Source organism: Oreochromis niloticus, linkage group LG8 (assembly GCF_001858045.2).
Source record: "Oreochromis niloticus isolate F11D_XX linkage group LG8, O_niloticus_UMD_NMBU, whole genome shotgun sequence".
Classification (NCBI taxonomy): Eukaryota; Metazoa; Chordata; class Actinopteri; order Cichliformes; family Cichlidae; genus Oreochromis; species Oreochromis niloticus.
In genome coordinates this window covers 15,515,701-15,532,955 of record NC_031973.2, presented here as the reverse complement: position 1 = coordinate 15,532,955, position 17,255 = coordinate 15,515,701, and the positions used below count along the sequence as shown (strand labels likewise).

Below are 17,255 nucleotides of genomic sequence, written 5' to 3'. Positions count from 1 at the left end.
TTTTTGTAAAGGACACCTAAAACAGCTTGTTTTTTTATGTTATTAACCATTAGCTCGAAACGTGTAGCCATCACTCATTGCAATTTATGACTAACAGGCACAATAGACCCTCTTTAAATTAAATTTACAACAAAGCATCACTTTACAGCACCACGGTGTACAGATCAGCTTAGCAGGCTTAACAGGAAACATCTGGAGCCGATCATGGCCTGTACCATGCGTGTTACATTTTCTGGTCTTCCACATAGTAACCGAAGAGTAAAAACATCTGAAATAACTTGGCAGCGTATGAGATAAGAGAAAATGTTTAACATGAAAACTCGAGTCTGACTGATTCTGGATTTTTGAGGCTGTGAGAAAAAAAATCCAATACTGATCTATTAGACAGGATTCTCTGGACAAACTATGTGAACACACATTTCCATTTACTCAACGCTTTCCTCTTTCTGAAATTGAATCACTGGACACTTTATTAGATACACCTGTTCAACTGCTTGTTCATGTAAATAACCAGCCAATCACATGGCAGCAACTCAATTTCTTTATATATGCATACATGCTTAAGACGACGTGTGTAAGTTCAAACTATGGACTTAGCATGGTTGTTGGTGCCAGACAGGCTGGTCTGAGTATTTCTGCTGGGATTTTCCCAGACAGTCATCTCAAGGCTCAGGGAATGACATGAAAAGGAGAAAATATCCAGTTAGCGGCAGTTCTCTGTGTGAAAATGCCTTGTTTATGTCAGAGGTGAATTGTCAGACTGGTCTGAGTTGACAGTTTCTAAAATAACCACACGTTATGGGATGCAGAAGAGCATCTCTAAACATACAACACATCAAACCTTGAAACAGATGGGCTACAGCAGCAGAAGACCATACTGGGTGTGGTCTTCTGTTGTTGGCTCCTGTTAGTGAAGAAAAGGAAACTGAGGCTACATTCAAAGGGACTCACCAATACTGGACACCTGATGCTTGGTCTCATGAGTTTCAATTTCTACTGTGACATTCGGATGGTAGGGTCAAAATATGGTGTAAAAACCATGGAAAAATGAATCCATCCTGGCTCAAAGGTTCAGGGTGGAGGTGGTGGAGTAATGGTATGAAGTCAACAGATCACAAACTGATAGAGTACCTTAGGGATGTAGTGGAACATGAGATTTGCATCATGGATGCGATGAACTTGCAGCACATATGTGATGCCAAGGATGAAAATCCCAGAGGAATTTTGAAGCATCTTCTTGAATCTATCCCAAGAAGAACTAACGCAGTTCTGAAGGCAAAAAGTGCATCCAACGCAGTACAGGCAAGGTATAACTAATGGAGTGTCTGACAACTGCATGTGGATCTGCTACATTTCAGACAACTCATACCCCAGCGTAGATATATCTGCAATAGGCCAATATCAGTTGGTAATATTTGTCTGGCTCTAATGAAAACCAATGGCCTTTCCACATGAGAGAGACATGTTCCACATGGAAGTAAATGCCCCATGGCTAATGCAGACATGGCACTAATGCCGGTAATTTAGCCAAACCCTGTATTAGCTGCATCCGTGACATAAGTTGGTTTCCCAGACCTCTACAGTAGCAGCCACAATAAACAGTAGGTTCCAATTCACAAGCCTCAGACAGAAGTAAAGGAAGCGATCCAGAGACAGTTCAGACACCAGCTTGGCACCCGTTCATGCGTGCGAGTGTTGAGGATGCAGTTTTTGTGCCATCACTGGAAATACACTAAAAATTTTTTTATGGCTTTAGCATGGATTTATCAGAACGAATAAAGACCACACAAATATGAAATGACATCATGCTTCAGTATTTGGGGATTTGCTCAAATTTTGGCTGCTTGCACTCTCTCATAAAGTGGCTTTTTCCAGACCTGGATTTGTTCTAACGTTAGCTCATATTTGGATGAACCCAAACCAGTAATCCCCCGAGAAAATCACTGATCTTGACAGACACCCAGCCAAAAAGAAAAAATCAAAATATATAAATAAATATGACATCATTTCAATCTTAAGAGCCCATTTAACAGTTTTGGGGATGTCCATGCAGAACACACCGGATTGTTTTCACTTGTGCAGTACCATCCAGTACAAGCGCTTTCAGTGGACTGGGTTTTGTATGGTGTAGTCTTGTGTTTCCACTTGAATACTTGCTTTGCGTGGGTGGTCATGTTTTTATAGAAAAGAAGAGCGTGTAGAAACCTGCATAAACTTGCATCACCGCCAAGTACGGCAGTTGCTTTAGCATGTATCTACTAGACCGTTTACACTGACCTGTGCAGAACCGTATGATCTGGATGTTTATATATATTTCTGAGAAATGAAAGTCTGTTAAGAACAAAAAAGCTAACCCTGTGGAGGAAATTATTGTTTTAACTTTGAGAAGTGAAGAAGAAAGGAGAGTGCAAAAGCCAACAAAGGAAGGAAGCATAAGCCTGGAAAGCTTGCAGGTGTTTGGTCATGGTGTAGGACTTTATTTTTACAAGGGGTAGAAGGTGTGTCCTTCATTCTCTCTGGCAGGCTAGCTGAGCCCTGGATCTCTGGCTTTAGCATCGCCACTCCTATATCCGCTGCACCGCCAAGCCCTCCTGACCTCACACCTCTTTGGCAGCAATTCAGGCAAACAAGCTGATTCAGCAAAGGAATAAATGTGTCCGCAGCCAAGTCTTTTCTTTGCCTTTACACAAAACTGATGCGAATCCGCAACATATGGCTGTTTTTTGCTCATTACCACCCTTTTCCCAGTGAAGAAAAAACCCTGCAACCCTGCCAACACAATAGCCTCCAGCATAAATGACCAATATAAAGTTTTGAAGAGGTGCAATTTTACAAAGTGAACGAGTTTGCGACCAGCAATCACATATGTGTTCAGTAAGTAAAAACTCACCTTTTTCTTCCAGGCACCTTCAGAATCTTGGAGCTGGTTGAAGCGGTCAGCCAGTGACGTCTGGATCATCTGAGATGGCCTCGCCTTCTTCGGTGTGTCCTTCTCACCTTCTCTACCAAGCTCAGCCAATCTAAAAAGAAAACAAGACACATAAATCCTTTTTGCTTTTCTTTAAAAGTCTGAACCTTTTAATAATTTTAAGTAAGTTTAAATTTCCATCTTATGTATGATATCGATTTTTTGTCTCATCCTGAGTGTCTGATCATGTTTCTCCACATGCTGACCTCTGTTTGAATGACGAGTTCTGACTTCCATCCAAACTGCTCTCGAGCTCCTCGACATCTTCTGACATTGTGGAGGACTTCTCCAGGCTCTCATCAGGGGAGGGACTCCGCATCTCCTCATAGCTCCCTCCACCGCTACTGCTGCTGCTCCCCCTCTGATATCTGTTGTTACTGATGCACCCTCCGTCTGGGATCTCATCTGTTAATGACTCATCCTCTTTGCCATTTTCCCCATTAACCTCTTCTTCCATGTCTTCTTCCTCCTCCTCCTGCTGCTGCTCCACCTCTTCCCGCTCTTCTTCTTCTTCTTCTTCCTCTTCTTCCTCTTCTTCCTCCACCTCGTCTTCACTCTGAGGGTGGCTTAGGGTGACACTACTTTGTTGTGCTGGCACACGGTCAGGCATGGAGCCGTCGCTGTGGTCTGACTCCACACTAGTAGAGCGGCTTTTCTTCAGGATTCCCTTGATGCCTTGAGGCCCCGAGTCTTGGCGCTTCAGCACGGCGGCAGACTGGCAGGGAGGACTGGGAGGGGGAGAGGCGTCTCTGTTTCTGCTGAGTGGGAGAGCTCTGTCAGAGTGGAGACTGGAAGACTGTAGAGGGGAAACAACAGAAGATCTTTTTTATTTTTTATTAGCAGCCATTATAATATTAAAAAAAACACTGCAATACAACTTTTAAATCTAATAAAGACCAACATTTTCCAGCTTTCTCCGTTTTTCAGCATTAAGAGTGAAAATCTATTTTTCTTTTTCTCCCTCTCTTCTCCATATTTGTACAACCTAATACAATCAACACAAAGACAGATTCAAGTGCTTACTCACTGCTTTCAGTGACCTACTCCCACGCTAAGGTTAGTGAGTCACATTAAATATGATGATGACTTAGCCTCACTTTTTTCCCTCTCAAAGCATGTTCAACATATCAAATATGGATATTGTCAACAAATCTGAAAGACTTGTGTCTTTTGCAATATAAGGAAAAAATTCAGATATAGAAACCAGTGTTAGAAAGCCAAGCTTGTTGAAAATATTAGAAATTCCAAGGCCACATCGTGAATTTCTTCCCCTGCAAAAACAGAAGGCACGATCATGTCTTTAATATGCTATAACTTAGCAAAAGCAGCTGTGACGGCAGACACCGAGAGGTCAAAGGTGATGAGAGGGTGCTGATTTAGGAAGAGACGCACAAAGTAGTAAGACTGCAAAGCCAGCTGGGTGTAAAAGTCCAGTGCTAACTCGGTGGTCTCCTTTAATGAACTCCAGAGTTCGATACGTGTGTGGGCATTTACACGAAGAAGTATGTGTGTGTAATTCATCTGATTACTTTCAAGAATCGGTTTGGGTCACGTTATAATATTTTGTCCAGATGAGGGAGTTATAAATCAAGTTTACAAAAAAAAAAAAAAAAAAAAAAAAAAAAACTAAACTAAACCAGACCAGGAAAAAAACAAAACCAAGTAAAGAGTTTTGGAACTGGAAACAGCAGATGTCCAGAAATAGGACATTTCAGAAAATAATTCACAGAATTTAGCTTTTATAGGTTTGCCTATTGACTCATGAGAATCACTTCTTATTTTTATACCTTCACAGTTTTACGAGTGCATTATTTTTCATTTAAACTGACCTTGTCCTCTGTAGTGGCAGTGTCTTCATGTTGCTGTTTCCATGAAGGTTCGTCTGTGGACTCCTTCTCTTCCATGACTTTGCCTGTATCAGGTTTATGGAGCCTGAAATATCAGCAAAAAACAAAAATCACAAAGATCTTAGAACAAAATTAAACACTATATAAAGTTACTGGATAGAACTGGCAACACTGATATGACTTTAAGCTTACTATAACATAAGGCTGCCACTGTGACAGCTTACACAGTGAATCCACAGTAATAAAAAGGAGCTGATGATACTCTTACTGTTTGTATTTTATTGATTTATAACTTCAGAAGCTCTTGAAACAGTAGTCTGATGTCTTTGAAACTTTAGCCATGTTTAATATGTGCATGTATGAGTATAATGTATACAGAAGATATGAGATTACATACAGAAGATACATGAGCACAGCAGGCCCGCCCCCGGACTGTTATTCACTATACATGTTGCAGGCAGTGATGAGGTTTAATTGGAAATGGTGATACACACACATGAACACTGAAACAATTCCTGACTTGGGGAGACGCTGAGAACAGTTTTTGGGATCATTCAAACTCCACGTGGACCAGAAGGGCCAGGAATGGTTTCAGTTATACCTTAAACTGATCCACACAGTGGTTACAGTGCTAAGTACAGTGCTGCTCTCACTGCAGCAGCTATTAAATTCAATCTGGTTTGAATCACTATGGCTACCACTGACACCTGAGTGCTTGTGTGTTGATGCATGTGCACGAGCGTGCGTGCAAGACAGAGCCGTATTAAAGGCAAGCCCTGCAGGTTTATCTGGTTTATCTCTGCAGCTGTTTACAACATTAGACAGCCTGTAATTACCTCTGTGCTCCATTCAGTCCGCTCGCCCTGCGTGTCACCGCGTTTCAAGGTGTATCTAACTATTAATGTTGTACTGTATAATGTATCACAGCACACAAAAAAAGACACTACAGCATTTAAACGGTTAATATAGTTCACCTAATAAAAAGGTTCGACCTGGCTGGAATTGCTTACCTCGTAGAGGTTTCCTTTTCGTCACTGTCGATTACCTGATGCTTTCCTTTAACATCAACTTGTCTGCTGCTGCTTCCATCTTCCATCCCCTCCACCTCCTACAGGTAAAGAAAAAAAATGGAGGGAGTAGTATCTTAAAGGCTGGGTTTAAGTTTTTAACACATACTTCTGAAGTTCTACGGCAGCTGTAAAGGATTTCTTGATATGGGAAGTAAATAAATGAACGTGGCCCCGCCTCCCTCTACTTGAGAAAAGCAGTTAACCCCTGCAACGCAAAAAGGGTGTTCCAGGAAAAACAGATAAAAGTATGTGATGTCAAAGAGCAGATATCCCATATTGATCCACCTTTGTACATGCAGTGTAAGAATAAAAAGAAAGGGATTAGCTGTGCTATATTTTTCATGTTAATGCAAGGGAACCGTTGAGGCAGGTTTCTTGTTTTTGTTGTTTCTGCCACGTCATTTACATTTCTGCTCGTGTGCTTGTTTTAAATGCTAATAAAACAGCATTAAGAAAGTATGACTACCTTTAGACTGAACTATGGTAACTGTTCACTCAAGCTCGTAAACTAACAGGTTGTATATCTTGTGTTGTAACATAATAGCATCAATTTACTCATCAAACTTGCCAAGAAAGCAAAAGTGAAAGGATTTACGCGTCTCCCTTTATATTTCTGTCTAATCGCCAGACTTTTTTTTAAACCTGCACACAGTGTGAACTGTGCAGCTGTGTGGGACCTTTGTCAGTAAACACTTTACTGAGCCCTGAGGTGACCTGGTGAAGATAAGTGGATCTCCAGCAGTGAGGAAATTAAACTCCATCGAATTAAAGAATTAGAGGCTCCTTACAACCTAGGCGATGCTCACTGATTACAAAGAAGGAACACATTTTTCCACCGGGGAGGATGTGCTGCCTTCTGCAGAACAGATTTTTATACATTCAGGAAATTCAGTCAGGAAATTCTAAGTATAAATGAGCTGAATCTCTCTTTTATTGCTTCCATCCGAGCTGGAAGAAACCTGTAACCTCACTCCTATTCTGTCTCTTCTGATGGAGACACTGACTCACCTGCTTTTTTCAACAGGAGGAGAAATGAGTGATAAGGGAAACGTGAAGACAGAAAATGGGCATCTGTCACTGCTGCTGACAGTCGAGTGAAGCACCTTAAAATAACAGATCTAGGTCAGAAGAACGGGTGGAGGTGGGGGTTGGGGGGTGTACTGAGACTTTCAGTTGTGCTCCCAAAGAGAGGCTACTTTCCCAGCAATTTTTTGGTTCAAGCAACTTGCTGCCATCTGGGTTCACTTGGCCAGCCTTGGCACCGTTCCTAGTTTGCAGGCCCAGTTAGAACAGCTATTTACATCAAACATCGTGAAACCTAACCACTTCTGAAACCTTAGCAGCCTGGGAAAGACCAACACTCAGTTCATTTTAAGAACACATGTGAAGCTTTCCCATAGGATTGGGGACATTATCGACATTTTTGTTTCTGAGTGCATCTTTTTATTTTTCCACCACCAATTCCACTGCCTGTGTGAGCTGAAGTCATGACTTTGGCCAAGCACGCATCCAGGTGCAGGACATCTCCGTGCTGTATGGAAAGGCTCAATTTGTTATTAATGGTGCAAACCTCCAGAGGGGAGTTGGAGTGTACACCAGCTGCACTGGAAAGCTGCTGTGAGTAAATCAGCAAGGGGGCTGAAAGGGATAAACCAAAGACAAACGCACACACACACACACACACACACACACAAAAAATGTACATACGGCAACTGTTCTACCACTAAACTAGCAGCTGCTTGCCTAACCTTGATTTCTAATCTGTCATCTAAAGCTAATAGCCTTTTATTTTCATTAATGGATTTGATGTTTGTTCCCTAAAAAGGTGCCAGGTCCTTACAACGAGGCAGTAGAAATAGATTTATGTGTCCACAACAAGTGCAAATATATACAAACAGACAAGTGCATGAAGTGAGACAGATGGCAAACTAAAATACAGTACCTTAAAAAGAGACACGCTGGAAGTTGCACTTCTCTTGGAGTCCACAGGCTTTTTATCAACTAAAACGAGCACAGCAAATAAAAGAGTGAGAATTAATTGCGACACAAGTGTATTTCTTTCTGCCAGTGCAGTAAAAAACGATCAGTGGGAGTGTCAGCAAGGGAAAATGATTCAGGACAGTGTGTTTGGCACAGGAAACATAATGCATTTTTAAAGCTTGTACAAAGGTAGACATAACAGGTAATTTAATGCACTACACAGTGATCTCTCTCTTAAGTCAAAAAAATACTCATGTCAAAGGGCTAATGAGCTCCATTGGCTTCAGGGGGAGCCTGAAAAGTCAGTGGGGAGCGCCACAGTGAATTCAGCGAGTCTTTCAATAATGCAACAGTTCAACATCTGATGAGAGGAATACGTTTACTTGTGCATATGCGTTAGCGAGAAAGAGAATTAGGTCTCATGTGAACTCACTAATCAAGAACAGCCCCAAGAATATAATCTTCTAATCTTAACAAAAGGAAATCATTAAATTTTACGATACTCCAAAACAACACACACTTCTTAAGTCAACGCACTTAAATCCATCCCCGCGCTCTAAATCTGTTTTTATCGCCCCGACAATGTGACATTTTTAAGCCAAAATAACAGCACGTCTCTGACAAACTCACTGTTTCCAATGAAAGAAAAAAGAAAAAGAAAGCTCCACTTTTGACTTATGTTTCCGAGCTCCCCTGCTGTCGAGAACATAGCATGATTTAATTCAGATGATGAAACACTAAGCATTGCAGACTAGTGACTCCACTCAGACTGTACTCTTATACTTTTGACTTTAGTCCAGTCTTTAACATCATCACCCATCCAAGATCCAAACTAGAGAGAGAGAGAGAGAAAAAAAAAAAAAAAAAAAAAAACTTCCACTGAAGTTTAAAGACTCGTCAGGTAGTGTTTCTTACAAGACTGCAGTTTTTCTTCTACGGTTGATGCCCAGGTCAAAGGCTCAGGTCAAATGTAAATAACAGCCAGGCACTACTACTATTAGCTGCTCCCTTGTTATTGGGGGTCACCACAGCACATAGCTCCAGATGTTTGACACCAGATGGCCTCTCTGGCACAACTTCAAAGCAAATTTCTGTCACTGTCTGGAATTAAACCAGCAACCTTCTGCTTGACAAGTGTAAACCATCACACTACAATACCAGGGAACATCAAAACATCTGATTTGTAAAATAAAACTTGCAGCAGAGGTGATGTTTAGCCAGTATCAGCAAACATCAAATGGCGTGTATTTACTGTAAACAGTGCACCAGTGGTGGGCATCACCTATTTTGTAGAGTTTAATAATTATGTGGGTATCAACACTGCTGCATCTTGGTTAGGTATTAAATTTGAACCAGCTAGCTGTTTGCATACATGCATTGCTGACGTGATGAGAGGTCAGAGAAACCGTTGATGTAAACACGAGAGATGTTCTGCCTGAGAACCGACTCTTCTGCCAACATGTTGTTTTTTTAATGTTATTCTGTGAATATTTTGTTCCCAAAATCAACATCGAAATTAACTGTTTAAAGCTATAACATGGTTTAACTGAAATAACATAAGTAATGGTGATGTAATCCTGTTATTTCCAAGCTGGGGTACGTTTAGCTGGGAAACAACACAATGATTCAGTGTCCTGTTGGTGTTGACAGAAAAGAAAAGTCACTCAATACTGAAGAATATGGCAGTTTGAGACAGTCAGCAGAATACTGCCTGCAGCTCGTTTCTGTCCTCATGCTGAGTTTTAAATTTCAAACCCTCTCATTACAGATCAGACCGAGTTCCCTGGGGAGAAGTTACAGCTGGTGCAGTGAATAAAAGCAACACCAGTGATAGTCAGTGTGTGTGCACCTCAGTCAAATACACTATGGACACAATAGTGCTATCATTTATAATTTATGCCTGCAGTGCACCTTTTACACTGAGCAAGTCCAGGTTAAAATTTGTTATATGTTCAAATGAAAGCAATCGTGGCAAGAATATATTTAGCTCCATTTCTCTTCTCTAACATATGATTTTCATGATTAAATAACAACTTTTAATTAAATCTGAACTTCCAGAATTCAAGCATAAAAAAAGGAAATGTGATCATTGTGTGTGCCAATAAGATGCTACACAACATTACTCTGCTGTGAAACACTAAAGTAACTGTTTTGCTCACCGCACCATTCTGAAACCTTTCACCTTCTGCTTCTTTTGTCTAACCCACCACTTACACTTATCTCTAAATGCAAGGTAAGCAAACGGAAGGGACAACAAACATGTAAGCAGAGAAATATAGGGGTAAGTGGGCCAACCAGTATATAAAGAATGGCATGGTCACAGATTGTTGCATGCATCCACACTAAAACACCTCAAGCACTTATCTGCACAATGTCATACAAACACAACTCTAAACATCATGTTACCTTTTGCAATGTTTCTGTCTTTTGCACAACCCACTGTCATTGTTGCTCTTTTCTATTTCTATATCTTGTGTCTGTATCTTTCTGTTCTGTCTGATGTTGCACTGGTTTTTTTTGCAATTCTTGGACTTTATGTAGTCCTGCCTTGATTGTCTGTTATGTGTAGCAATATGATCTTGGAGAAACGCTGTCTCGTTTCACTGTGTACTGTACAACTGCACATGCTTGAAATAACAAAGCCACTTGACTAGACTTGGAAAAAAGTGTCTTTGTTCAAAATGTGGCATTTATACTACATTTATGGCTAGCATCCTACTTCCTGTATTTTTTTTACATCCGCTAACAGCAGTCGCTAAACTGGACCTACAGACCGTGTTTATGCTGTTGATGCCTTTTGTACCATTTTAACAAAATATCTAAAAAAAAACAAAAACAAAATGTGACTTGCTGCTTGGTACAGACCATCTAAAAAAGTTTATGCTTCAGTTTTAATAAGTAAAATTATAGTATTTTATCAGTCTGATACTTAGCATCAAAGCAAAGACTGTATATGTGCCTGGGCACTGCTAAGGCACATAAACGGTTTATGAATTCCTTGCTAACCAAGCTTACTGACATTAGCTGATTTAGCTGATGACTTAGCACTCCACCCTCTCATTCTCATATAGAAGCTTTTTGTTTCAACAGTTCCAGATGGCAGCAGCCCAAATGCTAATAAAGTGTATAATTCAAAGTACAAAACCAATGGATGATATAAGTATAAAAAAAGGTTATCAGCTAATAAAGTTGTTTATATTGTCAATTATATCAGGTAGTAATATTTAGAGGAGAGTAATAAGTAAACAGAAGATATAAAATAGCTTCTCCATAGCTTCTTTTCCACAGTGGACACAGATAATAATGTTTGTAACTATACTTGTAAAATATGTTTCTGTGTTTTATCTACTGGGATTCAAAATGTATGCAACTTCGACTACCTAACACTTGCAGGGTATTTAAGTAACTATTTTAGTATAAAAACATATTAGCACCGATGTAGCCTCAGGATATTTGTTCAGGTTGCTGATGTAAGGAGCAAAAACAGCCAGAGCATAATTTATTTCCCTGCTAAAGCAAAAAGCTCCAGGCTGCGTGGCAACCAGAGACCATAGAAAACGAAGGAAATTCAGCGACTTAAAGTGGCTACAGGCAAAACAACTGCTGGCAAAATAAAGTGGGTGGAACTCAAGATAAACTGCTTTCCTCAACTGAAGAGCGACCAATGAAAGTGCAGAATACTAGCTGTGACTTTAACACAAAGTGCTTACAGTGTGGACACAGCTTTAGTTTGTAAAGCTAGCTGGTTAGCTGTCTCAGCAAGTAAATGCCAAACAGCTTCTCTATTTTATTTATTTATTGGAAAATAAAATATCAGTTTAGAAAACCTAAAGCAATGCTTTTTGAAATTATACATCAACTACAAACTGAGCAAAGAACATTTCAGATGTATTTTTCTTCACTTCTCGATAAAAGAGTATTAAAAAGCCAACGTCTATAAATCAGGAAGGTAATCTGACATCAGCAATGAGCTCAGTATTCCCTTCACACTGAGTAATAGAACTTGAATGAGCTTAGTGATAAGGCAGTGTGTGGAACAATAGAGGATCAGAGTGCAGTGAAAGTACGAGTTCATCTTACCCTTTGGCTCCTCTGTGTCATCAGTTTCCAGCAGCCTGGGAGACAGAGAGAAATGAGGTCACTCTCTAATGCAATAAAGAGATGACAGAAGTTACACGTTTTTCACAAGTGATGCTGGCAAACAGCACAAAATATATGTACATCACTCTTAAATACACTACTATAACCTACAAATGCACACTTAAGCCAAAAACAAATTGCAAGAACTGCAGCAAGCAACTTACTGCGTCTCATATGACATAAATCCATTTACTCATGCTGCTCTTCCACTCCCGTGTCAGCTATAATATAACAGCAAAGCCTTTCTTGCATCTGAAGATATGGTCATTCATTTCCAAGTAATGGGTATTAAAAATGGATGGGGACAGCAGCTGCCTGTGGGGTAGCAGCAGTGATGTAACAGGAGGAGGGGAGAAACGCTTCAATACAATAGAGGACATCTGCAACGGGTCAAAGGTTATTGGAGAAAGGGAAGGCAGACGCTACACAAACCCTAGTTCATTTCAGATACCTAATTCAAGTACATCCCACTGTGCTTCATTAAAAGCCTGCAACCACACACTGTTGTGAAAAAGTGAACCTCAAAGTTCACACTATAAACAAGCAGCAGCAAGCGCTTACAATTAACTGCATCACACTGTGCTTCTTGAGAACGAGGGTTTAGCCTCTACTTTAAGAGTCTAACCTCAAGTTCAGTTGTTCCTTCAGTGGAAATTTGCCACTAAATACTTTCTGCATAGTGGAAATTAAAGGAATCTGAGATAAGCAAAAGTAGTAGTAGTTTTAAGCAAATAAAAGCTGATTAATTGGCTGATTTCTTCCAGCCCTCTTTCCCTCAAAGACAGACTGCACACAGTTGGATTATTATCAGGATTTGATAATCTTCCTAAATATATTTTGAGCAAGTATGGCTACAGATGAGCAAGTGCCAGGTACCATACTATAAACAAAAAGCTGATCAAATGTCAGTTTATGAAAGCTGCCTATGCCCATCAGTCCAAAATTGATCGCCTGCCACACCCGGGCATAAAGGATGTTTGTTTCCTCCTTTTTCTTATTAAGTAAGCAAGTATATCTTCTTAGCTGATTCTTAATGTTAACTGTTTACATGCACAAAAAACAAAACAGTGCAGAAGAGCTGCAACTACACTATGCAGCTGCAATAGGGAGCAAAAACAAACATTTAAACGTTGGCTTGGACTCCGTATTATTTCGTTTTTCCTTGTACCGCTGTAATTTGTGAGCCTAAAACTACTACTGAAGTGTTTTTTATTGCAGTTTCTTATGAGTAATTCTTGGCTTGGATTTGTTTACTACACAGTTTGTCACTACACAGTTTTTGTCAGTTCTTAAAGGCCACGCCTCCTGATAGTTTTGTGAAGACATCATGCTACACCAGGCCAGTATATTCTTTGGCCTGTATTTATGTAGTTAACAATAAACTGAAGTGATGCAATACTCAAAAATCTCTGGCTGCAGAGATTTATGTGTTATACGTCTGTGTTAAATCTATGTTGTGTGTAGGCAAACCACCAACCCCTCTGAAACTATTCTCCGTCACAACATGACGTGCGCCTTCGTAGATCTGCAACCATACGTCAAGTCAACACAGCTCAAAACTATTTTGATTGGCCTGCTCAGTACCGTTGATTCCTCCTACGCATTTCCAGCTATATTTTCTTTTTTGGGGCCACAGTTTTTGATTGGATCAATGAGAGAATGATCATAACATTATAATGTAAGGACTCACAGATGTCAGCTCATTTGTGGAAGGAGATTGCCAAAACTATTGGAATGGAGACAAGGGAATGTATAAAGAAATGGAAAAACTTGAGGGACAAAGATGTTTGTTTCTTGAAAAAGAAAAAAAAAAGAAAAACTGACCACAACAAAGAGTGGGAACGCAGGAGGAAAAAAGTCCCAGCACTTTGTTTCTGCTGTGGCTGGCAACACATAAAACATCAGGACAGGACCACAAGGTAATTAACACATAATGCACCTCACACAAGTATGAATGCTGGTAATGGTGACGGCAACTTGCGTAGGTTATGTTGTAGACTCTACAACGATTTGCTGCAGAAGTCCAAATCGGTCGTTGCTCTGACTTAAATGTATTTGTAGACCTTGCAAACCTCATTGTTTGATCTCGGACAGTCCATCTTTAACAACCAACCTTATAACAGCTCTCAGAAACACATCACCTATGCTACCCACACTTTGACGGTCAGCTGAAGGGGACAGAATGATATACATCAGCGTTATGCTGCTGAAGTAGATGAAGAAAACTGGAATGCAGTGCGGGAGTGGGCGAAAAGAGAAACAGAGGGGAACTTTCCAATCCAGCCGGGCACTTGTGTAATCAAGCAAACACTCACAGTAAACTTGTTCACATAAATTTATGTTTTTCTTTGTGTGCATCATATTAAATTATATCATGAGAGAAAATGAAATAAGAGCATAAAAACAACAGTTGTGGCTGCGGCGTTGTTAAAAGCTGAAATTTTATTACATCTGATTTGTGTGCTTAACTTTTTGAGGCATTTGTCTTTGCTGTGGCTCAGTACTGTAAACAGTCCTTAGCCTTAATCCCAATTCTGTTTTGTTTATAAAGAGGTTGGGTACCAACCCATCATGTCAGTAGCATTAATAGTTGTGGTTTGTTACACATGCTTGATAGCATAGAGCACTTTCAAACCAAGATTACTATGACCTATGCAGCAACTTGTCCTGGAAATTCCATGTATACTATCCCAAATTCATATGATAACACACACACACACACACACACACACACACACACACACACACACACACACACATTAAAAAAAAAATATATACTGTTGGCTTCTAACCTTCTGTAACTGAATATAACTTGTGGTAACTAAATGGTTGCCCAGAGTTTGAGGGTGTTGCACACTCACTATCATGTTTGATTGCACAGTTTACCTGATATGAGGCAAACTTTCTGGAAACAGTCACAGTCTGGACTGAGAGCAATTGATCTCAGAGAGATTAAAGGTTTGCAAATAACTGCTGTCTAATTTATCAATTCAGACAGATTGCCAGCATGTTGCCATCAGTCTGGACGAGTCTTTGTCAATGAGCACAACTCAAGGGGACTGGACTCAATTGGCAGCAAGCTGGTTGTATTCTGGTTATATTCCTATAGAATGAGAAGGCTGCTGAGGGCAAATGTAGTGGTTAAATTTGCATTTAGCACAGGTCATTGCTATGTTATCAGAAACAGATTGCATGAAGTTGGCAACTTGAGCTCATTTGTCGGCAGTCAGACTGATATTACACTGACTCTGTCTTAATGGCAGGTTTTAGTTACAGTGTTGACAATCACATTTTGCAGCAAAATAATAACTGAAGTGAATATTATCTTATCAAACATAACAGATATCGACAAAGTTTAACTTGAGGACATAATTTAAAGTTGGAAAATGTTATTGTAATACGAAGTATGTTGCAAAATGTTGAAAGTCTCAGTCATATCACACAGTGAGGGAAGTACTGTGATAATATTGTATCGTGGGGTGTCTGGTGATTCAGATTCCTATTCCTATTAAAAACCAGGAGTCTTTAAAATAAAATTTAAAAAAAAAAAAAAAAAAAAAATCATAATAATGTGAGAAAGCCAGCCAAAGAGTGCGCTTTCATGCACACAAACGCATCACATGTTGAATGACAAAGCATTACGAAACGGATTCTTCTTATATTGCTAAGGGTGCAATGTAACAGTTTAAGGTCAAAAAACAGACTTTTGGAATGTCACCCTTCAACTGGAACTTCACGAGGAAAAGATTCGTGTCTGTGGCAGATAAACGCCTGTTGACAGCTTTCATTATCACCGAGACAGCTAAGCTCCAGTTTCCTGTACGCGCTTTCTGTAAAAGACTACACAAAAATGTTGCTCAAGTTTCAGTAAATATGTGTGACCCACTAAAGACATGATAGTCAACGCGGAAAGCAGACGCCTTAAAATAAAATAAAATATATGAAGTACTATAAACCATTAATATATGGGAATACCTAGACACCAAAAGCTTCTACAATACCATACTTTGTATGTTGTGTAAGCCTGCACAGCTGGGCTGTGACGTGTAGTGAACGTCATTACAGAACTTACAAAAATAGTAGATAACATGACAGGCATGTGAGACAAACACTTTAACCTGTCAACCTGCTTTTCTGCTCTCTGTAATTAAAAACACAGTCCATAAACTGCACTCTGTACTTTCCCAAACACTCTTTCTGCTGTGGTGACCGACGCACTGAAAGAAGTTCCTCTCACATTTCATAACCTGTTTACAAATTTTTTTTTTTTTTTTTAAATAGAGAGAGAACGTTCTAATCCAAATAAAGCCACAAAAGCAGAACAATGATCACTGTTAAAATATGCATGCAGAAAAAAAAGAGACTTATATATTTATTTTAAAACGTAATCAAACTAGCCAAACTTGCCATTAAATATGATAACGTAGAACACTGAAACATGCCATGCTGCTTGCGCTCTATTTTTATTTTAAAGCCATCACCCAAGGCATGTCTTTTCCAATGTATAAAATAGCTTGTCTATAATATGCTTAATTAAGCGCAAAGCATGAAAAGTTGGCAAAGCTCAACAGCTCTACACGCATTCGCTTCCAACTCTGATTTTATCTCAGCACTCATATCCATCTCTGTTCTTCTTCTCCTCAGCAGCATCACTCCCTCAGGCAGCTTTATTCAGGAACAGACAAGTCCAGTTATGTGCATGCAGCAGAATCCGCAGCGTGATTACAACCCACGACTGGACATGTTTTACTCCGTCTGTGTACAATTCTCAGAAACAAGCATTCCTCTGAGAAACCTCCAGGTTCTTCATCCAGTCAAGCTGACAATAGAGGTTCATTATTCGCTAGTTTTGTGAGCCCCTCGTATAACTGTGAAGTGAACCAAAGCAAGCAGCATGTACGTAATCACAGCGAAACACACCATGGCAAAATAAACAAGGCAGTCCTGTTCTTTGCACACATGGCCAATTTTGGAAGTGCTAGCACTTGTGTTTACCTCAAACAGAAGATAGCACAAAGTGTTCTCCAAATGCGCCGATTTGTTACCTCCTTTTCACGTACTGGGAGCCAGCAAGCCCATTTAAAGTCATTTAATAGCTGAATAAAAATGGCTAAATTGCTGCAAATGTTCTCTAAATCAAAGAAACCTCAGAAAAGCAATACACTACGTTTTCTTCTCCTGAAATTAGTTTTAAGAGATTTACATGCGCATCAGTTACATCTGTTCTTAGAAGACCCGCTTGCACAAGCC

General features: G+C 39.9%; 1 protein-coding gene across 5 annotated transcripts in view; it reads right to left on the bottom strand.

Annotated features, from left to right (window-relative positions):
* Positions 1-17,255, bottom strand: part of svild (supervillin d) — a 48,014-nt gene that overhangs the window by 13,251 nt on the left and 17,508 nt on the right. For 4 of the 5 annotated variants that reach the window (XM_019362593.1, XM_003441862.5, XM_013269437.3 and 1 more), the window contains exons 3-8: positions 11,946-11,980; positions 7,828-7,886; positions 5,826-5,923; positions 4,798-4,900; positions 3,175-3,764; positions 2,891-3,020 (exon numbers count right to left, since the gene is read on the bottom strand). In XM_019362593.1, coding sequence (XP_019218138.1) covers positions 2,891-3,020; positions 3,175-3,764; positions 4,798-4,900; positions 5,826-5,923; positions 7,828-7,886; positions 11,946-11,980 — 1,015 coding nt within the window. Of the gene's footprint in view, positions 1-2,890; positions 3,021-3,174; positions 3,765-4,797; positions 4,901-5,825; positions 5,924-7,827; positions 7,887-11,945; positions 11,981-12,169; positions 12,202-17,255 lie in introns of those variants that run through there. The other variant, XM_025909640.1, reaches the window with a different exon arrangement.